Genomic DNA, 25,539 nt, shown 5'->3' on the forward strand with positions numbered 1-25,539 from the left:
CTGGTACAGTCTGGTACAAGCGGAACCAGCAAATATGACCAGATGGGAGCCATCAGTTGCGTTCAATCCTTAACATGGAGAACGGCACCTTCTTGCTTGGTGCGAACTGTTACTGTCAAACTGTGACTGTATTCTGTTCACCGCAATGCTTGACAATGGCTATGCATTTGGCTGCACCCCAATGACTGATGATGCCCAAGAAATTGAGAGGACATGGATGGATTTGATGGTCCAGAGACAAGGGTCCAGGCTGGTACCTGGTCTCAGTCTGGGCTGCTTCCTTGTGGACTCGAGGACTGTCCAGCCAGGAGCTTGGGGCGTGGCTCGCCAAAAATTTTTAGTTCTGTTGGGGATAGTCGCAACACCAGGCCCTGCTTGGGTGTCCACAGCCAGTCAACATTGAATCAAGGGACCAGTCACGTCTACCTCCCACCCTTTTGCCCTCTCCTGAGGGATGAGCCTTTTGAGCCTTCAAGGTGAGCCAACATCAAAGATTGAACTAGTGGTGCCCCAGCATGTCAAACTGATGCCGTTTTTTATTGCACCAGACGGTACAGTACCGCACAGATTGCTAGATGAATGGATGGTTGCAAGTACTGGTACCTTGGCACATCCCGCAACGCCAACCGTCCATTGTGCAAGCCAGTCGTCACCCCAGATGAGATGGCAACAAACAGGATGCTTAATGTTGAGACGCTGCAACACATTTTGTGGTTCTTTACCATGCAATGCATGCCACATTCTATTTCTGGTTTCGTTGATGCTTCTTGATGATTCCATGTCTACTTCCTCTCGTCCGAACCGAAGCTGCTTTTTGCGATTCTGTACAACCACCTCACAAAAAGAGACTTCAACTGCCACGCCCGGTGTGGAGTCTTCCGAGTCTTCAAACGAAACGTCCTCGTTTTCTTGCCCGCTGAACATCATGACCTAAGAATCGTGGCGGGAACCGTTCTATGCAAAGTGGCTTGCTTCCATCTCTTGTTGAAGATGTCCATGGTTCCCGCATTGTCTATAATACGCCATTGCCACGTTGAGAACTACATGTCAACCGTTCCATCCGGCTTGTGGTTGCTGGATAGTCTTATCTGGTGGCGGGAAACGTGTGTCCCATCGATAAATGTCCGGAGCCTTGAAGTCTTCGATAAGTTCCCGCATCTGCGGCGATCGAGATGCTATCTGGCCTGTCAATCACCGGACTGTATACTACAGGCAACCAGTGAGCCTTTTGTCTCTTGTTGATAACAGCAGGTACCGTACGCCGTACATCAAATTGCGGTCCAGATGAAGACGGTGTTGTTCTGTCCGAACTCCGAGCCCCACGTTCTAAACTTGTGACATTTACGATGGGGCAGGGAACGGCGATTATTTGCATACACTGCTCCGTGGCATGGAACGATTGGGCCTAGAAATGGCCAACAAGTAGGAAACTTCTAACCGAGGAACAGAATTGGTGACTTTGGAATCACAATTCCCCGCTGTTGTGTCCTAGCACTGATACCTTGTGTTGGAAGTGAGATAAGGTGTAATATCAACAGGGAAATAAAAGGGGTCTTTGACACCAAAACTATCCGCCATCGCCACGAAACAGATATCTCCAGGAAGCATGTCCAAACAATACAGTAATGCCATAATTCGTGTCTGTAGCGTTATCAAGACAGTTCATCTGTCCCATTTCCATGTTTTCCGTCTCCGCCTCCGCATATCCCGACTTTGTCCCTCCATCTTTGGCTGCATCTTGTTGAAATCTCTGTGCTGTCTCTCCCCAATGCTTGTGCAACAGCCATGCCTTTGCATTGGTCCACCTTGTGCATGGGTGCCGGATGTACCGGTACTTCCAACGCCAGCGTCATGTTGCACGCCCCAGCGGAAATTTCGCAACTAGCCGTCGTCACCCGCACCAAGGGATTTGACGTTGCATGCGCACTTGAGTTGCCAGGGTCGAAGAGCCGGTTCATCTCGCTGCAGGAGATAAACCGTACCCATCCGGCCGTCACGGCTCATCATTGTTGGGCGTACCTGGACAAGGCTGAAATTTGATGGCAATGAGAAGTGCTCCTGGTGGGCGAAGGCTGCAGGTTTTGCGTGTGCAACCGTCTGAAACGGGAGGGAACCGACGGTTTGGATGACCTTCACAACACCTTTCCGGAGTCAACTTTTGTCTCCCGACGGGGCGATAACGATATGTTGCCCGTTTGTTTTGTTGAAGGAGGGCCGCGACGCACATCATGACGTATGCTGAAAAGGAAATGCAGGTGAAGAAAACACCACAATCATGCAGGCCGCATAGTATGAAACCATAGACACTGACTGGACCAAATGCCCCGGGTAAACCATCACCAGTTGGTCCTACAATACCAAAACTTTTCAACCAGAGGAATTAAAAGGCTAGGAGAAGAAGAAAAATTGGCCATGCCACACTTTCGCGATGTCCGGGGTGGTGTGAAGGAAATCAGTTCATGGTGCAAGGTACCGCTACGAAACCAGCGCAGCCAGTAACAGGGTCCGGAATCCATCAACGCCTTCCTATAAACGGCTTAGCGCCTCAATGTGGTTGAGAAGCCTGTCGCTCTCTTTTGCAGGAGCCGCTCGCCGAGAGGCAAGAGCATGCAGGTGGCCCGCCAATGCATGGCTGCCGGCCAGCAAACACTGAAGGTCCCCCAATTTTTTTCATCTTGTCAACTTTTTGGTGGGGCCGCTTGGTTCAACAATCGAGAGTTGGTGCCGTCCTGATCTTAGTCTTCACACCCAAATCCTGTAAGGTATCGGTACGTACTGGTCACTGCAATTCTGGTGTCTTCAGGTGTACGGTGCACGCCCGGTCCCTTCAACTTTTCGTGTCCCTCATGTTCCAAAGCCCCATTGGCCCAACCAATGCGCAGAGCCAGCTTTTACATCACCTCCCTCAAACCTCTCTACCTCAATCTCTCTCCTCACGGCCTGGCTCACTCCCCAAGTTTCTTCCTTAACCAATCCTTCTGAGTATTCTCACGGGGTAGGGAGACTCTGGCGACGCCTGGTTCTATCCTGTTTTACCGTTTTAATTGTATAGCCTCATTTTTCTTTCACACCCCATAGACTCCTCGCATTTCCAGGAGCTTCCGACCAGCGGGCTCCTTTTCTCAAACGACCTAGGCCAACTACACAACAGGGCCCTCTGCATCAATTCACAAACCGGCCATAGTCGTCTGCGTTTGCGAATTGAACAATAGCTGCTTCCTCGAATCCAGCCATTCGATACCTTTTTACCTCTCCACCTCAACGCATTCGACCCGAAAAACTATACACCTTTAATCCCGTCACCATGCGCCCCGAAGTCGAGCAAGAGCTTGCTCACACTCTGCTCGTTGAGCTTCTGGCCTACCAGTTTGCCTCACCTGTAAGATGGATTGAGACTCAGGACGTGTTCCTCGCCGAGAGAACGGCTGAGCGTATCGTCGAGGTTGGTCCTGCCGACACCCTCGGTGTCATGGCCAAGCGAACCCTGGCATCCAAGTACGAGTCCTACGATGCCGCCAAGTCCGTTCAGCGACAAATTCTCTGCTACAACAAGGACGCCAAAGAAATCTACTATGACGTTGACCCTGTTGAGGAAGAGCCTGAGCCCGCTGCCGGCTCCGGTTCACCAGCTGGTGATGCTCCAGCTTCTGCCGCGGCTCCCGCTGCCCCTGCGGCTGCGGCTGCTCCTCCTCCTCCGAGCTCAGGTCCCGCTGCCCAGGTTCCCGATGAACCTGTTCAAGCCACTGATATCGTCCGCGCTCTGATTGCGCAAAAACTGAAGAAGCCTCTTCTCGAGGTTCCTCTAAACAAGGCCATCAAGGACCTTGTCGGCGGTAAGTTACTCTTGAACGTGCCACACGGCACGCGAGCCCAAAAAGCTTCTGTAAACATGAGAGCGTGATTCTCTAACATTTCCCAATAGGCAAATCCACACTTCAAAATGAAATTCTTGGTGACCTCGGCAAGGAATTCGGGTCCACACCCGAAAAGCCTGAAGATACCCCTCTGGACGAGCTCGGTGCCTCAATGCAGGCCACTTTCGATGGCAACCTTGGCAAGCAGTCTCAGTCATTGATTGCAAGATTGATTTCCTCCAAGATGCCTGGTGGCTTCAACATCACAGCTGCGCGCAAATATCTCGAGACAAGATGGGGCTTAGGAGCCGGTCGCCAGGATGGCGCCTTGTTGCTGGCCCTGACTATGGAGCCCGCCGCTCGTCTTGGATCTGAAGGCGATGCCAAAGCTTTCCTCGACGATGTCACTCAGAAATATGCTGCAAACGCTGGTGTCAGCTTAACCAGCGCGTCATCTTCCGGTCCCGCTGGCGGTGCCGGCGCCGGCATGATGATGGATCCTGCTGCAATTGATGCGCTTACCAAGGATCAGCGAGCTCTTTTCAAGCAGCAGCTTGAGCTGTTCGCTCGATATCTCAAGATGGACCTTCGATCAGGCGACAAGGCTGCCATTGACTCACAAAAGTCCGAAAAGGTCCTCCAAGCACAACTCGACTTGTGGACTGCTGAGCATGGGGATTTCTATGCCGCCGGTATTGAGCCTGTTTTCAGCCCCCTCAAGGCTCGTACTTACGACTCTTCTTGGAACTGGGCTCGCCAGGACGCTCTCAACATGTACTTTGACATCATTTTCGGCCGCCTTCAAGTGGTTGACCGCGAGATTGTCAGCCAGTGTATTCGCATCATGAACCGCTCCAACCCGAAGCTCTTGGACTTCATGCAGTATCACATCGACAACTGCCCCACAGAGCGTGGAGAGACATACAAGCTCGCCAAGGAGCTCGGGCAGCAGCTTATTGAGAACTGCAAGGAGGTCTTGGACGTCTCTCCGGTTTACAAGGATGTTGCTGTCCCTACTGGTCCTCGGACTACTGTCGATGCTCGAGGCAATCTCAACTACGAGGAAGTTCCTCGTGCCAGCTGCCGCAAGCTTGAGCACTACGTTCAGCAGATGGCAGAGGGTGGCAAGATCTCAGAGTATGGTAACCGTACCAAGGTCCAGAACGATCTCCAGCGCATCTACAAGCTCATCAAGCAGCAACACAAGATGTCCAAGACATCTCAGCTTGAAATCAAGAGCCTGTACGGTGATGTCCTGCGCTCCCTTGCCATGAATGAAAGCCAGATCCTCTCCAAGGAGAATAGCAAGGGCAAGAAGGGCGGTCTGCGTGGCAGCAGCCAGAACAAGGGCAAGGTTGAGACCATTCCCTTCCTTCACCTCAAGCGCAAGACGCTGCACGGTTGGGACTACAGCAAGAAGCTTACTGCTGTTTACCTGAACTGCCTCGAGAATAGTGCAAAGGACGGTGTGACTTACCATGGCAAGCACGTCCTCATGACTGGTGCAGGTGCTGGATCCATTGGTGCTGAAGTCCTCCAGGGTCTTATTAGTGGTGGTGCCAAGGTTGTCGTGACTACCAGCCGATTCTCTCGTGAGGTCACCGAGTATTATCAGTCCATGTATTCCCGATATGGATCTCGCGGCTCCCAGATTGTCGTGGTTCCTTTCAACCAGGGCAGCAAGCAAGATGTTGAGGCGCTCGTCGAGTACATCTATGATACCAAGAACGGTCTTGGCTGGGATCTTGACTACATTGTTCCTTTCGCTGCCATCTCCGAGAATGGCCGCCAGATTGATGCTATTGACTCGCGCTCTGAGCTTGCTCACAGAATCATGCTTACCAACCTGATCCGTCTCTTGGGCTGTGTGAAGGCTCAAAAGGCTGATCGTGGCTTTGAGACTCGACCTGCTCAAGTTGTCCTTCCTCTCTCCCCCAACCACGGCACCTTTGGCAACGACGGTCTCTACTCCGAGTCCAAGCTTGCTCTGGAGACCCTCTTCAACCGGTGGTATTCTGAGAGCTGGGCCAACTACCTCACCGTTTGCGGTGCCGTCATCGGCTGGACTCGTGGAACTGGTCTCATGTCTGGCAACAACATTGTCGCCGAAGGTGTTGAGGCTTTTGGCGTCCGTACCTTTTCTCAGCAGGAAATGGCTTTCAACTTGCTGGGTCTGATGTCTCCTACCATCGTCGACCTCTGCCAAGCTGAGCCCGTCTTCGCTGATCTCAACGGTGGTCTGCAGTTCATCCCCAATCTCAACGAGGCAATGACCAAGCTCCGCAAGGACATCATGGAGACTAGCGAAATTCGCAGGGCCGTCTCCAAGGAAAGCGCCATTGAGAACACCATTGTCAACGGCGCCGATTCCGAGGTCCTATACAAGAAGAAGACTATTGCACCCCGTGCCAACATCAAATTCGACTTCCCTCCCTTGCCAGACTGGAAGAAGGAGGTTGAGCCCATCAACGACAAGCTCAAGGGCATGGTCGACCTTGAAAAGGTTGTCGTCGTCACCGGTTTTGCTGAAGTCGGCCCTTGGGGTAACTCCCGTACTCGATGGGAGATGGAGGCTTACGGCGAATTCTCTCTCGAGGGCTGCGTTGAGATGGCTTGGATCATGGGCCTCATTCGCAATCACAACGGTAACATCAAGGGCAAGCCTTATTCCGGCTGGGTCGACGCCAAGTCTGGCGAACCCGTCGACGACAAGGACATCAAGCAGAAGTACGAGAAGCACATTTTGGAGCACTCCGGTATCCGTCTGATTGAGCCTGAGCTATTCGACGGCTACGATCCCAACCAGAAGCAGCTCCTCCACGAGGTGGTCATTGAGGAAGATCTCGAGCCCTTCGAGGCCTCCAAGGAGACTGCCGAGGAGTTCAAGCGTGAGCACGGCGACAAGGTTGAAATCTTTGAGATTCCAGACAGCGGCGAATACATTGTTCGCATGCGAAAGGGTGCGTCTCTCTGGATTCCCAAGGCGCTTCGGTTCGATCGTCTTGTCGCTGGCCAGATCCCAACAGGCTGGGACCCCAAGCGATACGGTATTCCAGAAGATATCATCTCTCAGGTCGACCCTGTCACCCTCTTCCTCCTCGTATCCACTGCTGAGGCTTTGTTGACTGCTGGTATCACCGATCCTTATGAGTTCTACAAGTACGTCCACGTTTCCGAGGTGGGCAACTGTGTCGGATCCGGCATGGGCGGTTCTGCTGCGCTTCGAGGCATGCACAAGGATCGTTTCTTGGACAAGCCTCTTCAGAACGATATCCTTCAGGAGTCCTTCATCAACACCATGGCTGCCTGGGTCAACATGTTGCTCATGTCTTCTTCGGGCCCCATCAAGACTCCTGTCGGTGCGTGCGCTACTGCTGTTGAATCTATTGATATTGGTTACGAGACCATCATGGAAGGCAAGGCTCGTGTTTGCTTCGTCGGTGGTTTCGATGACTTTGGCGAGGAAGGTTCCTACGAATTTGCCAACATGAAGGCCACCAGCAACACTGTGGATGAGTTCAAGCACGGACGAACCCCCAAGGAGATGTCCCGTCCCACCACCACCACCCGTAACGGCTTCATGGAGTCCCAGGGTTGCGGTATCCAGGTCATCATGACTGCCCAGCTCGCCTTGGACATGGGTGTGCCCATTTACGGTGTTCTGGCCCTCACCACTACTGCTTCTGACAAGATTGGCCGCTCTGTGCCTGCTCCTGGTCAGGGTGTTCTCACCACTGCTCGCGAGCATGCTGGCAAGTTCCCCTCGCCTCTGCTGGACATCAACTACCGCCGCCGCCAGATTGAGCGTCGCAAGAAGCAGATTAAGCAGTGGCAGGAATCTGAGCTTGAGTATATTCACGATGAGATTGATGCCATGAAGGCTCAGGATTCGTCGTTTGATGACAAGGCTTATGCTCAAGAACGGTTCCTGCACATCGCCAAGGAGGCTGGCCGACAAGAAAAGGAGCTTCTCCGCAGCATGGGCAACAACTTCTGGAAGAGTGATACCAGCATTGCACCTCTTCGTGGTGCTCTCGCTACATGGGGCCTTACCATTGACGATCTTGACGTCGCCTCCTTCCACGGTACCTCGACCAAGGCCAACGACAAGAACGAGTCATCAGTCATTTGCCAGCAGCTGCGCCATCTTGGTCGATCCAAGGGCAACGCCGTCATGGGTATCTTCCAGAAGTATCTCACCGGTCACCCCAAGGGTGCTGCCGGTGCCTGGATGATGAACGGCTGTCTCCAAGTTCTCAACAGCGGTTTGGTCCCCGGTAACCGCAACGCTGACAATGTTGATCCTGTCATGGAGCAGTATGACCTGATTGTCTATCCCAGCCGCTCCATCCAAACCGATGGAATCAAGGCGTTCTCCGTCACCTCGTTTGGTTTCGGTCAGAAGGGTGCTCAGGCTATTGGTATCCACCCCAAGTACCTCTTTGCCACTCTCGACCAGAAGACCTACCAGGAGTACTGCACCAAGGTGGAGGCCCGTCAGAAGAAGGCCTACCGCTACTTCCACAACGGCCTCATCAACAACAGTCTGTTTGTGGCCAAGTCCAAGGCTCCCTACACCGACGAGCAGCTCAGCAAGGTGCTGCTTAACCCCGACGCCCGTGTGAGCGAGGACAAGAAGTCTTCTGAGCTGAAGTACTCTGAGAACTTCATGAAGCAGTCCGAGAAGGTCATGAGCTCTGCCCGTGCTGCGGAAACGGAGAAGGTCATGGAGGCTCTGGCTCACAAGGTTGCCAACAAGAACAGCAATGTTGGTGTTGATGTCGAGGACATTTCAGCCGTCAACATTGAGAATGAGACTTTCTTGGAGCGCAACTTCACATCCCTGGAGATTAGCTACTGCAAGTCTGCTCCCAGCCCGCAGAGCTCGTTTGCCGGGCGCTGGAGTGCCAAGGAGGCGGTATTCAAGTCTCTCGGTGTTGCCAGCAAGGGCGCTGGTGCTGCCATGAAGGAGATTGAAATTTTCAAGGATGACAAGGGTGCTCCCATGGTCAAGGTATGTGACTTTTCTAATCGACAAGAGTATTTCGGTCAGGTTACTAACACTGTTTCTAGCTCCACGGTGAAGCTGCCCTCGCTGCCAAGAAGGCTGGTGTGAAGGACATTGCTCTGTCCATTTCGCACTCTGACAACCAGGCCATCGCTGTTGCGGTTGCCAACTTTTAAATACACAGCATGGCGATGAGTGTTTCTTGTATGCCGGGTGATAGAATTGTGCATATTGGTGCAGCGTTGGTTGTAGGTCCACTGCATGGACCTGAGTGTGATTCTCATGAATGATAAAGGGAGTGCACAACGATCAGGAGGGATGGTGCAATGTTAGAGCCAACATGAAACTTTTGTTTTATACTGAACCTTAGAGTTAGATAGTAACGCAATCATAATGTAGTATGAAATCGATTTTATTCATTAGTTTATATGTTTTCACTTTTTTTGGTGCGTCTTGATATTTTCCTAGTAGTACAGCCAAGCTCAACATGTGATGTAGTCATGTCGCATTTGGTCTTGCTCACACATCCAGCTGTTGCTTCGTCATGGTGGTTTGGCACAAGAAAATGCACACCAGCGATTGAGTCATTATTCAACCATGCATGCCCTTTCCTGACACCAAGGTCATCCACGCATGTCTGCGCTTCAGAGCCAAAAACCACCTCCCGCTCATCATTTCCAAGGCGCTACGCCGAGCAGACCAAAGGCAAAATCGGGTATTGAGCCTATTTTCGTCATTCCATTCTACCATCCGTCGGGGTTCATTGCCCACGACCTCTTCCCCTTCCACCCCGTCCACCGCCCCGTCCACCTCGCCCTCTATCACCACCTCCACGACCGCCGTGACCATGGTCTCCTCTCGATTGGCCGTGGCCACCTCGTCCGCCTCTGAAATTCCCCTGTTGGCCCTTTTGGGACTCGGTGACTTGGTTGATGATGTCGTCGTCGACGCGGAGGTATTTGATCTATGTTCGTTAGTTGGAGGTCCCGCGCGTGGTACCACTGTTCGCGGGTGATTTGAGTAGTGGGGACATGTAATGCGTACATTATTTCCCTTGACATAAGCTTCTTTTAATCGTACGAATTTGTCGCCTCCCTAGACAGATATTAGCACTCTTGTCGCTTTCCCGGTTGAAGCCACGACGTACAGGACTAGTTTGCACAACCTCCCGCAGAGTGAGGTTCATCCACGTATCGCACTGGACGAGATGTCCGTTCAGGGTCTCGCCGTTCTTGAGCTCCACGAGCATGGGGTGCCCTTGGGCGGCGTTGAGAAGACTGAGCGGCAGCTATATCTGGTTAGCAGGCTGCTGACGCTGATGGGCGATTGCCGACAAACCATGGTGTATTTCTGCGCAGCGACAATGTGCGTCTGCGTGCGCGGGGAGGAGAGCGGGTGCTGTGAAGGGGTTGTTGGGTTCTTTCGTCGGGGCAGCTGTTTCGGTGAGGTTGTCGATGGGATTGTCTGGTGTTTGGTTTGCGGCGCCCCGCGAGATGCATTGCCCCGCTTGTGGGGATTTTTCTTTTGGGAAGCAAGCTCTCTGCTTTGGGGACCACGATTTTGCAGTGATGAATTATCAAGCTGGGGATACGCAACAGCCGCAACAAGGACTTTGCTCCAAAGGTACGAAAAACCATGGATCGCAATGCGCGGTAGTCAATTGATATACGATGGGCTCTGGCGCTGCCTATGCCCGGCTGTGGATGGCCCAGCTTTGCGCCGCGCTGTGTGTTTGCGTACGCCGTTGATGGCTCAACCCTCACGACCGACTACGAGTTGTACACGGTTTACACAGACGAGACATATATCGGCTGCGAGACTAAGAGAACTCGCCGAAGCAAAACTACGTGCACCTCCGCATATCGAGCACGAGATTCCCCGGGCGGCAAGGCTCCTGACACCCAAACCACCTACCAAAGAGACACTTCGCGATGCATCCGTGGAGGAAATCTTTGCTGCGCTGGTAACCATTCGAGATCCTCGGGGATGGACCTTCCACGGGCAAGAAGTCGACCGCCACGACCGAATAGTTCTGCTTGTCAAGCATCTCCTGTCCTCGCGGGGCCGGACACCCAACCCCTTTTTGTACGAGTGCATGATGGACGCCATGGTCTACCCCCAAGGATCCGTCAAGGGCATCCGCAAGCTCATCGACGACATGGCCTCTCAAAACCTGAAGCTCACGGCGACCATGTGTCAAAGTGCGCTGGCCGCCCTAGCAAATCACCCGGACTACACGCTGCGGCAGGAGATTCTGGACACGATGCAAGATTTCTGGTTCACAGTCGACACAACAGCGCAGCAGAAGGTTGTTCTGGGGCTCCTACGCGATGAACAGTATGAACTGGCGTACACTCGTCTCACGCAGATGATTGAGAAGAAGGCGGTGATCCCCACGTGGGTATTTGACATATTCATCATGGTTTTTGGCAAAGTCGGTTTTGTGGATGAAATGATGCTGCTTCTGTACCGACGGAAGACCATACGGAGCGACGATGACGCTCTTTCCAGCATTCTCTACTACGTACTCGATGTGTGCAGCTCATCATTCCACCTCCCCGGCACACTATTCGCCTGGAACAGCGTGGTCAGAAACTCGCTCCTCCAGCCCGCAGACGGGATCGTGGAAAACGTCCTCGCAACAGCAGCGCGACACGGGGACGCATCTCTCGCCACAGAAGCGCTGGATATGCTCTCACAGCGCACACGCGTGCAGGCGTACCACTACGAAGCGGTATCCGAGGCCTTCACCGCAACAGGAGACATGACAGGCGCGTTTCGAACGCTCTGTATCATGGAGAAGAACGGCATGCGGATCGGCCGGCGCAACACGCGAGCGGTGTACGAAGCGCTCCGACGGCACTCCCAGCTCATTGGCGATGCGGAGAGGGCAGTCCGCTCCATGGCGCAGGAGGAGGAGGGACTTCCCGTGGCAGTGGTCGGCGTGGTAATTGAGGCGATTGCCGAGACGCAGGGCTCCGAGGCGGCTATGGACCTGTACCGTGATGTTGGGGCCCTTTGTGGCGGCGAGCACGTCAACGCGACGGTGATGCAGACTCTCCTTATAAACAGTTACGATAAGACTACACTTGCGATCGTGAAAGACTACTCTACACAGATTGCGGAGGGTGATGATCCCGTGAGGGAGGCGCAGGTGTATGGGACGCTGGTGACGAAGTGCGCTGAAGCAGGGGCGCTGGATCTGGCGTTTCGGTTTGCGAATCAGCTGCTTGGGATGGGGGGTGCACGAGGGGATGGTGATTTGAATTGGGTGAAGGTGTTGGTGAGCAAGGCGGCGGAGAGGGAGGATAAGAGGATATGGGGGGTTGTGGATGAGTTGAGGAAGGATGAGGAGATGGGGGCTTTGGTGGGGAGGGTGTTGAGACAGATGAGGATAACGAGGAGGGCTAGTTTGAGGGTGTGATGTTTTACTTTGCGCTGGTGTAGATGGATGGAGATGTAAGCCGGGAAAGAGGTGGATGGCTGTGTAAGATGTATGGGAAGTTCCATGGTCATTGTAAGATGTGTTGGCACGCGGAATGTAACATTTGATATTGTAAAGTATGTACAGTAGATGAAGCATGACATAACATAACATAACAGGGCATTGGTGAACCAGCATAACATCAAATAACGAAGAAAGGTCAAAGTACAGGCATAACGCACTCGGTTGATGACTCTTGTCCGAGATACGGTACGGAACACGACGGATATATACCTTGGTAGGAAGTTGATTCCAAAGATGCACGTGAATATAACGGTGGTTAACTGGGTAGAAATTCACGGCCATGTATATCCAAGGGCGTGTACGATTCCAAATTTTCATCCAATTTCATGGGCCGAATAGCCTGTACTCCAATACATTGCCATTGTCAAATAACTTTTCACCTGGATGACTCGTTTCATGTGATGTGTGAAAGTGAATAGCCTACTGCGACACCGATATCCGAGTACCGTCGGAATAAACCAAAACCATGAAGCGTAAATCCAGAGTCCACAGAATCTGACGTCCAGTCTGACACAGTCATCGAGGTCCAGGCCACGGCATTAGAAAGCAACGCCGTGGAAATGGTGGGTCAGTCAGCCACGTTTTCCTTCTTTCATCTTCTGCTGATTTTGTTGGGCTGCATGTCTGGTGGATAAGATCGAGGTGGTTGGTTGGTTGGTTGCATGTGTCGAGATGTATTGCGCGATCTGTGAAGACTCACACTCCAGCCCTACATGCAAGACAAGACGAGACAGGACAGATTCAATATTCACAGCTTCATCAAACATCAATGCAAAATCAATGCACACAATATCTTCATAGCTCCTGCAAAACAATAAACAAAAAGTTCACAGCTCATCGCATCATAAATAAAAACCCATCTCTCCCCATTCCCGCCCGTCCATTTTCTTTCCTCCTTCATCTTCACATTCATCCTGCAAACATTTTTTCAAATGTTCTTTTTCACATCATTGCGTCGTCACATCACCAACACAGACACAAGCTTGGTAATCTGCACCCGCAAATTCATCCGACTCCACAATTCGGCACACTCCCTTGATTTCTCCTCGCGCTCCTATTGGTCCGTTGTGCTGACTTGTCAGCAGCCCCTAAGTCCGGCAGCTTAGATCCGCAGAGACCGATCTTGAACGAACGAACGAACCGAGCGCACGCTAGCGATTATGGTTAGGGCGAGAGCTGCTGAGTGAAGAGAAGATGTGTCACAGTTTGAGGGTGATGCATTATGGAAGCAACATTGTGGGGCGCCGTGGAGGCTTCCGGAGTTATGGATTACCAACGGCGACATGTGCGAGATGAATATGGATGGATGGATGGATATAAGTAGATGGGTTTGTGCGGTTTTGAGGTTTGGTTTTGGGTTTGAAGTAAGTTTGTTTCATTTGAGTTGAGTTGGCAAGAATATCTGACAGTTATTCTTGCGACTTGTACTTGCACTACACTTACACCTACACCTCTGTCAACTCTACCTTGACTTGCAACATTACTGCAAGTTATATTCCCTCCACTTGCATACATTACTCAATTGTTTGAGTTATAACATCAACCTCTACCACGTACATACGCAATTCCTTTACAACCTCAACCTACACCACTTACAACCTACTCAATTGTTTGAGTTTACAACATCAACCTCTACCACTTACATACCCAATTCCTTTACAACATCAACCTCTACCACCCACCTACTCAGTTGCTTTACGACCTCAACTCACACCACTGCAACTCACATACTCAACTCCTGCTTACAACCCCAACATCATCCATCGTCACACTGCCATGGCAGACATCATTCGTGACGCACCCCTCGGGCAACTCATCCGCTGGGCCACATCAAACCGCCTCCTCCAATACCCCGAAGAAAAGCCCGACTTCAAGCTCCCCCAGCCATGGCAACTCCTCCTCGACAACCCCAACGCCGTCATCGACGAGTCCACCGCTCCCCAAACCCCAGCATCCTCCTCCTCATCCACAGCCGGCGACGACAACAACACCCAAACTCAACCCCAAGATGCTGAAAAGCAACAGGAGTCTGATACAGGGTCTCCTGCTCCCCTCCACCTCCACCGCACCAAAACTCCCACCGAAACACCAGCCTTCTCCCCCTCCCGCCTCGAAGCCGAGCAAACCCACGCCATCGAAAAGGTCCAGTCCGTCCCCATTGTCCCCCGGCGCACAAAGGACGGCGCCATCCTCGTCGACTGGTACTACAGCGACGACGCCGACAACCCGCAGAACTGGTCCAACAAGAAGCGCGGCCTCGTCGCCGCCATCATCTGCCTGTACACCTTTGTCGTGTACACCTCGTCCGCCATCTACACCACCTCCACGCAGGGCATCATGGAGCAGTTCCACGTGTCACAGCTCAAGGCCACGCTCGGTCTGTCCCTGTACGTGCTTGGTTATGGCATCGGCCCTCTCCTCTTCTCGCCGCTCAGTGAGATCCCCCGTATCGGCAGGAACCCCGTCTACATTATCACCATGTTCCTGTTCGTCATCCTGTCCATCCCCACTGCCTTTGCCCCCAACTTTGCTGGCCTGATGGTGCTTCGGTTCCTGCAGGGCTTTTTTGGATCGCCGTGCTTAGCTTCTGGCGGCGCATCCATTGGTGACATGTACTCATTGATGGCCATGCCATACGGACTCGTGATGTGGGTCAGTGCGGCGTACTGCGGACCAGCACTAGGTCCGCTGCTTTCAGGTTTTTCCGTTCCGGTCAAAGGGTGGAGATGGTCACTTTTTGAGAGCATTTGGGCGTCTTCTCCGATTCTCCTGGCCATGTTTGTGTCCCTCCCGGAGACAAGTGGGCCCAACATTCTCCTCCGCCGGGCCCGACGTCTCCGGACCCTCACCGGAAACCCGCGCTTCATGTCCCAGTCCGAAATCGACCAGCGCAACATGAAAGTCTCGCACATCTTCCTCGACGCGCTCATCAAACCCATCGAAATCACATTCAAAGACCCCGCCGTTCTCTTCGTCCAGATCTACACCGCCATCATCTACGGCATCTACTACTCCTTCTTCGAGGTCTTCCCGCTCGTCTACCCCGTCTACTACCACATGAACCTCGGCCAGGTCGGCCTCGTCTTCCTCTGCATCCTCGTCTCCTGCATCCTCGGCATCGCCATCTACTGCGGCTACCTCTACTTCTACATGGACCCTCGCATCCGCAAGTTCGGCTTCCCCGTCCAGGAGAGCAGGTTGATCCCTGCGCTTCCCGCAGCCTTTGGTCCCACGATCGGTCTCTTCCTGTTTGCGTGGACCGCCCGCGAGAGCATCCACTGGATTGCGCCCACCATCGGCATCACCATCTACGGCGCGACGTGCTTTGTCGTCATGCAGTGCATCTTTGTGTACGTGCCGTTGAGTTATCCGCAGTATGCGGCTAGTTTGTTTGCCGCGAATGACTTCTTCAGGAGTGCCTTGGCGTGTGGGAGTGTGCTTTTTGCGCATCCGCTGTTTGGGAACCTTGGTGTTGCGAAGGGCGTTTCGCTGCTGGGTGGGCTGAGTGTGATTGGGATTGTGGGCATTTGGCTGCTGTACTTTTATGGTGCGCGGCTTCGTGCGCTGAGTAAGTTTGCTGTTTCGGGGGATTGAGCGAAGTTGGTGTGAGATTGAGGTGTGGTATTAATTGTGTGAGATTGAAGTGTGGTGATAGATTGTGGGATGTGAGGAGGTGGTAATTAATGTATTGGCGTTGAGGGTGTTATTATGATAATAGAATAAAGATAATAGAGTGAGTCTGCTTGACTTCCAATGATGACTTAGATTTGATTGACTTGTATCGATGTCAGTTACTGTGATTGCTTCCCGGCATAGAGTAGATGCAAAGAGTAGACTTAAAGAGTTGCAAGTCTACTTTCCTCCGTGGACCAGACATGCAGAATTTCATTCCTTTAGCATTACAATCCTTAACTAGACTATAATACAGCCATTACAAATGTATTGATTTCCATGATTATCTGCCAGATGAAAGAGTAACCATGTATTAATACTGCCTTCCACTGTTAGGACAGATAATAGAGTAACGTATTGCTCCCGGATTATCTGACAGATGATAGAGTAGCGTATTTCTTCCAGCTGAGCTACCCACCTGATAGAGTAACAATGTATTGCTCTCTAGATCAGCTGCCCACATGATAGAGTAGCGTATTACTTTCCAGATCATCTACTCACACGATAGAGCAGCGTATCGCTTTCCAGATCATCTACTCACATGATAGAGCAGCGTATTGCTTCCAGATTATCTGCCCAGATGCAGAAACCATATTGCTTTCCAAGGTTATCTGCCCACACGGCCGAGTGATGATGTACTCCTTTCCAGATTATCTACTCGTAAGATGGAAAGATAGAGTAGCAATACTTCCAACTATCTGCTAAGAGCACAACCAGCAGTCACACAATTAGTACAGACCAGCCACCACAGCAGGTTAAATCACAAATCTATCCTCTACTATTATCACCATAACACAACAGTCCATGCCCCAAGCGCCAAGACATCTCATCGTACACATTCCATATACCTACTCATCCCTCATCCTAGCTCTACGGATATCATTACAAGCAACCACCCTACATATCAATACAGCACTACTCTAATGCCTCTGGTTCCAACTATCTCCCACTCCCCAATTATACCCATACCTACTCTGCTCATGCCCATTCCCATTCCCACTCGCATTCCCACTTCCACTCGCCTGGCCCCCAAACTGCCAATTCTGCACATGTTGTCCCTGTCCATGCTGACTCTGACTTTGACTCTGGCTCTGCCCTTGTGCCTGTGTCCGTGTCTGTCCCTGTCTCCCTGCACTCTGTCCCTGCCCCTGCGCCAGCAACGAATGTCCCCCAGATCCCATCTCCGAACTATACTGCGACAAATACCCATGCCCACCACCCGACCCATTCTTCTGATACGAATACGGCTTATACCCAATCTTATCCGCCGCCTCACTCACATCACCATTCCCAAACCGCCCCGTTGGCAACAACGTACCCCTCTGCAACGGATTCTGCAAACTTGGCTGCGCAGCAGGTAACTGGTACGCACTTGTCCGCTGTGGCGTAAGACTCGACGGTCGATGGCCCTGCTGCGACTTCGACCGCGGGTTATACGCCGTTTGGAAGGGTGATTGAGACGGCGGCGCCGGATGGTGCATCTTCAGCCCCGAGTTAGGTGCGTATGATTGACTATGCGAGGCGGCATGTGCGAGGAGCGTCGCGTCCTGGATGTCGATTTGGGCGGGGGCCACTGGATCTGGGCTCGCGGAACCTTGGGGACCGGGCTGGCCGTGTCGTAGGAGGGGAGATATATGCGCGGTTGTGGGCTTAGAGAAATCGGTGTTGCTTGGAGTCCATGTTTGTGTGGGTGTGTTGGTGTTTCTGCTGTTTGAGGGGTATCGGTTGTGATTTGAGGCGGGTATATTTCTTTGTGGGCGCTCTTCGGGCTCACGGCTTGGTTCTGGTGCTGGAGGGGGATATGATGGGTAGTATATACTGCTTCCTGGCATGGTGATACTTGTGTCGAGTTGGTTTCGGGGCGGGTCTTCCAAAGGATCGCGCTGTGGTAATGCTAGCCCTGATGCGGATTGAAAGTACGGCAGCTGTGTCGGTTGTGGATGGAAGCCGTGGATAGGATCGGTTGGCGGTTCCCTGGGTGCATCTGCTGCTGCCGGTATCTGCGGTACTTGCGGATAAGAATACGGTGCTCCAGTATCGGAGCTGAAGCCATCGTCATCGTGGAGCGTCTCTGTCTGCTGGGGCGCTTCCTGTCGCGCTGGATCCTCATTCGCCTCCGTCATGACAGTATCATCCGCCTCGCCATCAACTTCCTCATCGTCTGCTTCACCGTCCGCGTCCGCGTCCGCGTCCTCGTCGTCACCGTCAGCCACGACCGCAGCAGACTTTTGTTTTCGATTCCTCGGTTTATGCGGCGGATACTCGCACGTGTTGCCGCTATCCCGACACTCTGTACAAGATGGTCTATCCTTTGGGCACTACACATTTACCGTTAGCCCTAGTCACTTCCCAAACGACAGACAAACGTACCTTGACTTGACGGCTCTTGCACTGAAAGCAAGCCAGTCTTGACTTGCCCAGCGGCCTGGACCCCTTTCGTTTCCGTTTCGACGTTTCATCTTCCAAAACCAGCTCTGTCGTCGTCGTCCGTGGCGTAGAACCTCCCGGCTCGCCTGTCGCAGCCGCATTCCCCTGCGGTACCGGCGTAGTACTCTCCTTGTTACTCGGATGGATAATCTGCAGTCTCTCTGCTCCATATGTAACCAGCATATTAAGCGATTCCTTCTGAAGCTCAGGTGCCTGGTTCGCAAAAATACTAAACTGGTCCGTAGAAAGGGACTCAGAATTCACACCCGCATCCGTCAACAGCTTCAAGGCAACTTCCTTTCGTCTTGCCGCCTCCTGTGGCGTGACATTAAGAGACAACGACTTGACAGCAGATCGAAGTTGGCCCCCTGCCGCGCCAGCACCTGAATTGGCTCCCTGTCCCGTAGAAGCCTCTCCATTGACGCCATTCTCCGCCGCAACCGCACGTTGGAGTTGAGAAACGTCAGCAAAATCCAAAGCCTGTGACGCTTGGTCCGCCAACGATAATTGTGCTTCCGTCTGCTCGGCGCCCTTCTTGCTCTTTCTTTTCCTGCCTTCCTTGGGCTTGCCCTCGCTTTGTCGTCGCTCCTCTCGGGCCTTCTTCCTCTTGGCCTTGGTATGTTCAACTTGCGCCAGTTTGGCCGCCTCCGCCAACGTCTTCTTATCTGGTTTCTGCGGCCCAATCATCGGAGGAGGTTTGAAAAAGTCGGTCATTTCGGCGACGGTTCTGTGGAGGACTGTATGGTTGTACTTGACGGATATGACACGGGCTTTTCTCGAAAACGATACGAATAGTTGACCTCTGCAGTCAAATGCCGGTCGTTCTGGTGAATCGTTAGATGTCAACTCTCCCCATTGACAGAGTCAGTCACGACTAAAAACCTACCCATTAATACCGGCTCAGGCTCCTTCTTCGTATAATCCCCTACCACGGGCAACGTCTTCCCCTCGTTCTGCATCTTCCAATGCCGAACTGAAGCCTCGCAAATAAACGTAAAATCCCACCCATGAGCCGCCAATTCGCAACCCTGCAAAACCCAGGTGCTCTTGTCCTCAACACCGGCCGCCATGACAATTTGCTCTGCCAACGCCTGCTGCACCGCAGGCGCCTGACTAGGTTGGTTCCTCAACGCCTCCAGCGCCGTGTACGCGTGAGTCCGTGTCGTCTGCTGGCCATCAACGTCCATTGCTTCCCCCAAGAGCTGCGGGTCCGTGACATTCACGCCATCCGTTTCCGCTACCGCGAACTCGACCGTCCCGGCAATATCCAGCGTTGCGTACACATGCTCGGCTCGTGTGTCGGTCGTCTTTGCGTCAATAAGCCCGCGGAGCCGGCGCTGGAGGTCGTCCACCGATGCGCATGCGCCATCGTCGTCTGGTGTGTAGTCGTCGCTGGCTCCGAAGTCGAAGTTCTCGAGGAAGTCTGCCATCCTGGATGGAGGAGACGTGTCTTGAGGCCGCGCCGCATTCGAGTCTAGGAGGTCATGTCGATGCGGCGGTACTTTGACTACAGCCTGGAGACTCCTGTGGGCGTGGACGGGGCGTGATGCTCCCCGAGAGCATGGGAGGTCGTGGTAATTTGTTTGCGCTGGCGAGGCAAGGCAAGGCTGGATGGAGGGTTGAAGGTGAGCAGATGGTGTGGAGTGGGTGAATGTGATTGGTTGGGCTGTTTTCTTTCTTGACAGTTGTTAAATTCTTCTCAACATGAGCTCACAAACAGTCAAATGAAATTGGCATATTTGACTCTGTGAACATAATTTCTGAGAGAGCGCTGTTACGCCTGAATATCATTGTTCACAAAGCCAGGAACAACTGCTGTTTCACAGTGCTATGTCGAGTGATCCCACCGCCCTAGGCATGTCATCCACATAATTCCATGTAAGTTGGAAGCCAGTCAGTTCTGCCAGGGACCTCCAAAAGGTAAATTGGATTGACCCGTTCATCTTTGGCAGCTACATGGTCAATGACAGGATGATTCGCAGACATCAAACCTCCATCCAAGTACAATGCCATCTCGACACGTAAATCCTACATCTTTCATACACGCAATAACGCTGAACCCTTGCATCCCCTATTTCCGTGCAATTTCCATCAATGCGTAAACAGCCAATGACAACATACAAAAGGACATTAAACCCAAACTCCATTCAAAAGTCATTACATGTACATACAATACTACCAAGCTCGCTCAGGAGTTGTCGTCTACCCACTGCTCTATTCTCTCCGCAATCTCTGCCTTCTTCCCCGTCGTGCTGATTCCTTTGGAGCCAGCCACATCTCTCAACTGTGCAACCGTCATCTTCATGATTCCTCCACTTTCTATAGCTTCTTTAAGTTCGATCATCGACATGGACGACGGGTTCGCTTGCCCAGACACGCCACGCCTTTGCTTTGTCGGACGGTCACTACCTTCATCGTCAGCTTCACGCTTAAGCCCCTTGGCTGTGACAACCGTCCCTGCATCATCTTCCAGCTTGCCCGACCACTCCTCCAAGTAACCACCAGCTCGCTTACTGATAGCCTTGTACTTGGGCTCCGTAGCATCGTCTGCCGTCTCCGGTACCTCCTCTTCGAGAGCAAGAGCCTTGAGAATCTTGTAATGCCACTGGAGTGCAGGGTTGGGGTATTTCAACGGATTGTACATGGCCTTGGGGAGCTGCAGTTGCTGTACAATAGTCCTCATCTGCGTCTTCAGCTCATCAGAACTTTGCGAGACCTCGTTCGGCGGCTTAATCTCTCGCAGGTCGTCTGCAAAGGGGAGTGGGTATATCCAGAGTCCAGCTGGCAAGTACGGAGTCCCTGAGTCGTCATCAGACCGTTCCTTAGATGGAATGATGGCAGCTAGTATTGGCTGTGCATTGCTTCGCACGACACACCAAGCGATGCCAACCTTGTCGTCCTTGATCAGCTTTTGCCACAACGCGGTAAATACCCGCGTTGAGCCAACATAGTCTTCCTCGCTGGGAAAGATAAAGGTCGATTTTTTGACACTGGCCCATAACGGTAGCAGCTTGCGAGGCTTGAAACCGATGATACGAATGACAGGCGACCCGAAATCTTTAAGCGACTTTTGCTCATCAGGTGTAAAGTAGACGTATTCGCCACCAAACTTGTAGGCCTTCTTCATCTCTCCCTTCTCAACAGTTCTCGTGCTGTCCTCCGCCAACCTGGTGGTTTCGCCACTGGCAATCTGGGGCTTCTCCCCGTCTAGCCAAATGTAACACGTCCTGGCTGGCGTCTGTCGATGAAGAATATTGTATCCCTTGACTGATATTCGCAGTCCAGGCGCAATCTCAAAAGGCAGGTTTGAGAACAACGCTCGCTTGGGAGTCTGCTTTGAATTGATGTTTGACGTCAAGGAGCCAAGCAGAGACAGGCCATCACCCGACTTTGAAATTGGTACAGCCCTGCTATTGGCCTCTGCGATTGGGTCGCGGTACACGATGTCCTGACTGCGTCAACTGCCGTCTCCAGAAGAGAATACACCTTGCGCAAACTTACATCGTAGAATTTCGACAAGTCAAACTTGGATTCTCCCCTCGTAATCGGAAATAGGTCAATTGTTACCCCCAAGTCGTAGAGATCCTTGGCTCGAACAGCAGCTGCCGACATTGCTGCCTTGTCTCCGGGGTGAGGGTTGTCGTTGTCGGTAATGATGAACAGACGGCGGCTTCCAAAGTTGGCAGCCTTTGTCGTAAATATCTGGTTTGCGCAGAAGAGCACATTCGACATGATGGCTGCTTCGCCTGATGGCCGCAGCACTTCGTCATCATCCTCCCCATCCTCAACAAGACCCTTGAGCACCTTGACATCTTCTGCCGCGGGGACATCAAGATCCGTGAAAAGATAGCAATTGGGATACCCCAAGCTACTGCGCCCATTTTCGTCTTTCTGAAATTTGGTCTTTTGAGTCCCAAATAACAGAATGCCCATCATGTCCTTTGGATTAGAAATGATGCGTTGCTCCATCAGATGGTAGGCACATTTCAGGGCTGCTTCGAGGGCACTATCTTGATCTGCCTTCTTGGAATCCGATGGCGGGGGCTGCCTCAGCATGGATTCACTGACTTCAATGGCCAGTATAATGGCATCTTTCTGTGCCTTGTAGCTCTAAACCATTGTTAGCTCATCATCACAACGAAGTGACTAGATGATAAATTCCATTGGGACATGAATACCGTCTCGTCAATCTCTTGGTCGCCTTCATCCTCATCCTCGCGCTTCCAGTCCTGACTGTTTTCTGCCATTGTATGTGTCAATTGTGATTGATGTGAGTTGACAATGTTGAGACATGACGGCGCCAGTGGGCTGAAGGTCGTTAATGAATGATGTGGGCCTTTGACATTCACAGCTCTAGGCAAACACGCGAAATGTGGCGTCGCAGCATCACGGTGCTGGTCGCGAGGTCACGTGGCATTACCATTAATTATCTCTCGTCTCATTGGTCATATTAAGCAGGTGTTAAAATGCAACTTATAGTTTGCAGGAAAGTTCCTGCACAAATTACGTACCCCTGTAACCCCTAGGGATCGCCTGGGGGCCAGAATTCTTGCATCATGATCCATGGCCTGTTTCCGATCCCCGAGGACACAGCTGCACTCGGTCTATCGGCTTTTGACAACTTTAGGGCTCCGTCTTCCTTACAACGGCTGAAATTATCAGTCATTACAGCTCAAGGTCATCAATCATGTCGTCGAGAATCTGTGCACAGCCGCTTTTAAAGAGCGTGTCGAGGAATTCATGTTCGCGGCTTGGTCTTCCCCAAATAGCAGCCCAAGCTCGGCACTTTGCGACGCCGGTGCCTCCCGTCACCCAGGATGCAACGGGATCAAAAGGTCCAACCGCAATGGTGTTTCTCAATATGGGGGGACCATCCAAGACTGATGAAGTCGGTGACTTTCTGAGTCGCTTGTTTGTACGCATATTTCCAATTGTCCGCCGCTCATGATGTGCTCTGGCCAAGCTAACACCGAATCATCTCAGTCCGACGGCGATTTGATTCCTCTCGGTCGGCTCCAATCGTATTTGGGCCCTCTCCTCTCGAAGCGACGAACACCAATGATTCAGAAGCAGTATGCTGCCATTGGTGGCGGTTCTCCCATTCGAAAGTGGTCTGAATACCAGAGCGCCGAGATGTGCAAGATCCTGGACAAGATCTCTCCAGAAACTGCCCCTCACAAGCCCTACGTGGCCTTCCGCTACGCCAATCCTTTGACTGAGGAGATGTACCAACAACTCCTCGACGATGGGTTTGGGAATGGAAAGGGTGGCAGGGCTGTCGCTTTCACTCAGTATCCCCAGTACTCTTGTTCTACCACAGGTTCCAGCCTGAACGAACTGTGGAAGTGGAGGCATCGACTGGAGGGGAAGAACGCGGACGAAACTGGAGCCGGAACCATTGCATGGAGTGTAATCGACAGGTGGCCGGCTCATTCTGGCCTTGTCGAGGCATTCGCACAGAATATCGAAGCCAAGTTGGCCGAGTACCCCGAGGACCGGCGTAAAGATGTAGTCCTGCTGTTTTCCGCCCACAGTCTTCCCATGTCCGTTGTCAACAGAGGCGACCCATACCCTGCCGAGGTTGCTGCTACTGTGTACGCTGTTATGCAGCGACTCAAGTTCTCCAACCCGTACCGCCTTTGCTGGCAGTCGCAGGTTGGTCCGTCCGCGTGGCTTGGTCCTCAGACTGCGACCACTGTTGAGGCATACATTGCCAAGGGCCAGAAGGACATGGTTCTGATCCCCATCGCCTTCACCTCCGACCATATTGAAACATTATACGAACTAGACCATGAGGTCATTGGTGAGAGCGGTCACACTGACACAATTAAGCGAGCCGACAGTCTCAACGGTAGTCCAGTGTTTATCGAAGCTTTGGCAGACATTGCCAAGGCACACTTGAGAAGCGGCGAGGCTTGTTCAAAGCAGATGGGCCTTCGATGCCCCAGTTGCAAGAGCGAAAGATGCACAGAGACCAAAAAGTTCTTTGCCGGACAACAAGCGAATCTATAGAAGAGAAGGCGGCATGAGCGAGGTAGCGACCAGTTTGATTGAGGTTATGTACAGTATAAGTAGAATGTGTAGGGAAAAGCTGTTCTAATTTAATTCACAACAACTTACACTCTCGTGCCATGGCTTTGCAATACCTGGAGTTGTACATGACTAGCGAGCTGTGAAGCGTGGTGCAGATTACGCTGTGCAGGAAATGATACAAAGGGTACATGGAACGTGCCTCGGGTTGACTGTCTTACCCTGTACTCCCCGCGAGAACGAATTTAGGAAGGAACTTCCTTGCGGTTGTCAACAACTTCCAGTCCTGTTACGCAATTGTATTCATGTGAAACACATATCGCATGGTTGATGCAGGTTTCGCCCATTTGAGCTCAATGGCGCGTATTCCTGTAGGTGCGGTGCACCACTGTTCCTGGGAGGTAAGCACCATCGACAAACAGAATTGAAGGAATATTACAGAGGACCCGACACGAAGTCCGCTGCGAACTAATGCAGCATACCCGTAAACGACTGACATCATGGCACGCCGTTCGCAGCAATACGAGCTCACCCTACGAACCACGAACCTGCCTGGGAGCTGATGGCTGCAGGAGCTTGTATGCAGTGTGGCAACCTGGACAAGCTGTGAAGAACTAAACGCTTCTTATGAACCACGCAACCAGACCTGGAGCAAGCCAACCAAGCATTGAGCGAGCTTCAAGCACCAGACAAACACACGTACCTAGAGATATCTATGTTCTCTATTCTTTACATGGCAGTAGGCGAGTAGTTTTGATGGACAGCCCGAACAGTTGTGACACAATGGCCTATCTTCCGCCTTGTCGGCAACGACGTCGCATCGGCATTGAGCGAATCCAATCTTGTTGCCCATTCCTCAACGGGAATAGGGATGGTCTTCGGTTGCAACCACGAGGATGGAAGCACAGACTCCATAGTGGTGGAAGCGTCGCCTCCAGCCAGTTTCAGAGATCGAGCCAGGGTACTGAAGTAGCACCTCGTCGTAACAAGACAGATTGGCCAAGACGTGGACTGGGGGACGAAGGCCTCATTTGCAGCTA

The 25,539-nt window shown here is 52.3% G+C and overlaps 7 protein-coding genes across 7 annotated transcripts; 4 read left to right on the forward strand and 3 right to left on the reverse strand.

The window, feature by feature from the left end:
- Positions 1-3,304: 3,304 nt before the first annotated feature.
- VFPPC_03577 (fatty acid synthase subunit alpha) lies at positions 3,305-9,038 on the forward strand (the record flags this gene model as incomplete). Its single annotated transcript, XM_018283067.2, has 3 exons — positions 3,305-3,833; positions 3,923-8,868; positions 8,928-9,038. 3 exons carry the CDS (start codon positions 3,305-3,307, stop codon positions 9,036-9,038), a joined length of 5,586 nt encoding a protein of 1,861 aa, XP_018147787.2.
- A 584-nt stretch (positions 9,039-9,622) lies between these two features.
- Positions 9,623-10,203, reverse strand: VFPPC_15672 (LSM domain-containing protein; the record flags this gene model as incomplete). The annotated part of the gene is made up of 4 exons (XM_018293425.1): positions 9,623-9,826; positions 9,907-9,957; positions 10,010-10,150; positions 10,201-10,203. 4 exons carry the CDS (start codon positions 10,201-10,203, stop codon positions 9,623-9,625), a joined length of 399 nt encoding a protein of 132 aa, XP_018147788.1.
- A 304-nt stretch (positions 10,204-10,507) lies between these two features.
- Positions 10,508-12,286, forward strand: VFPPC_03578 (pentatricopeptide repeat protein; the record flags this gene model as incomplete). Its single annotated transcript, XM_018283068.1, has 1 exon — positions 10,508-12,286. One exon carries the CDS (start codon positions 10,508-10,510, stop codon positions 12,284-12,286), a length of 1,779 nt encoding a protein of 592 aa, XP_018147789.1.
- Positions 12,287-14,146: 1,860 nt separating this feature from the next.
- VFPPC_03579 (cycloheximide resistance protein) lies at positions 14,147-16,012 on the forward strand (the record flags this gene model as incomplete). The annotated part of the gene is made up of 2 exons (XM_022428341.1): positions 14,147-15,938; positions 16,008-16,012. 2 exons carry the CDS (start codon positions 14,147-14,149, stop codon positions 16,010-16,012), a joined length of 1,797 nt encoding a protein of 598 aa, XP_022284630.1.
- Positions 16,013-16,962: 950 nt separating this feature from the next.
- On the reverse strand, positions 16,963-19,899 carry VFPPC_03580 (Zn(2)-C6 fungal-type DNA-binding domain-containing protein; the record flags this gene model as incomplete). The annotated part of the gene is made up of 3 exons (XM_018283070.1): positions 16,963-18,360; positions 18,413-19,293; positions 19,356-19,899. 3 exons carry the CDS (start codon positions 19,897-19,899, stop codon positions 16,963-16,965), a joined length of 2,823 nt encoding a protein of 940 aa, XP_018147791.1.
- Positions 19,900-20,657: 758 nt separating this feature from the next.
- On the reverse strand, positions 20,658-22,716 carry VFPPC_03581 (DSB repair complex subunit Ku70; the record flags this gene model as incomplete). Its single annotated transcript, XM_018283071.1, has 3 exons — positions 20,658-21,917; positions 21,971-22,579; positions 22,648-22,716. 3 exons carry the CDS (start codon positions 22,714-22,716, stop codon positions 20,658-20,660), a joined length of 1,938 nt encoding a protein of 645 aa, XP_018147792.1.
- Positions 22,717-23,156: 440 nt separating this feature from the next.
- On the forward strand, positions 23,157-24,481 carry VFPPC_03582 (ferrochelatase, mitochondrial precursor; the record flags this gene model as incomplete). The annotated part of the gene is made up of 2 exons (XM_018283072.1): positions 23,157-23,384; positions 23,453-24,481. The coding sequence occupies 2 exons, from the start codon at positions 23,157-23,159 to the stop codon at positions 24,479-24,481; spliced, it is 1,257 nt and encodes a 418-aa protein (XP_018147793.1).
- Between the last annotated feature and the right edge of the window lie 1,058 nt (positions 24,482-25,539).

This window comes from Pochonia chlamydosporia, chromosome 2 (assembly GCF_001653235.2).
Source record: "Pochonia chlamydosporia 170 chromosome 2, whole genome shotgun sequence".
In the NCBI taxonomy this organism is placed as follows: Eukaryota; Fungi; Ascomycota; class Sordariomycetes; order Hypocreales; family Clavicipitaceae; genus Pochonia; species Pochonia chlamydosporia.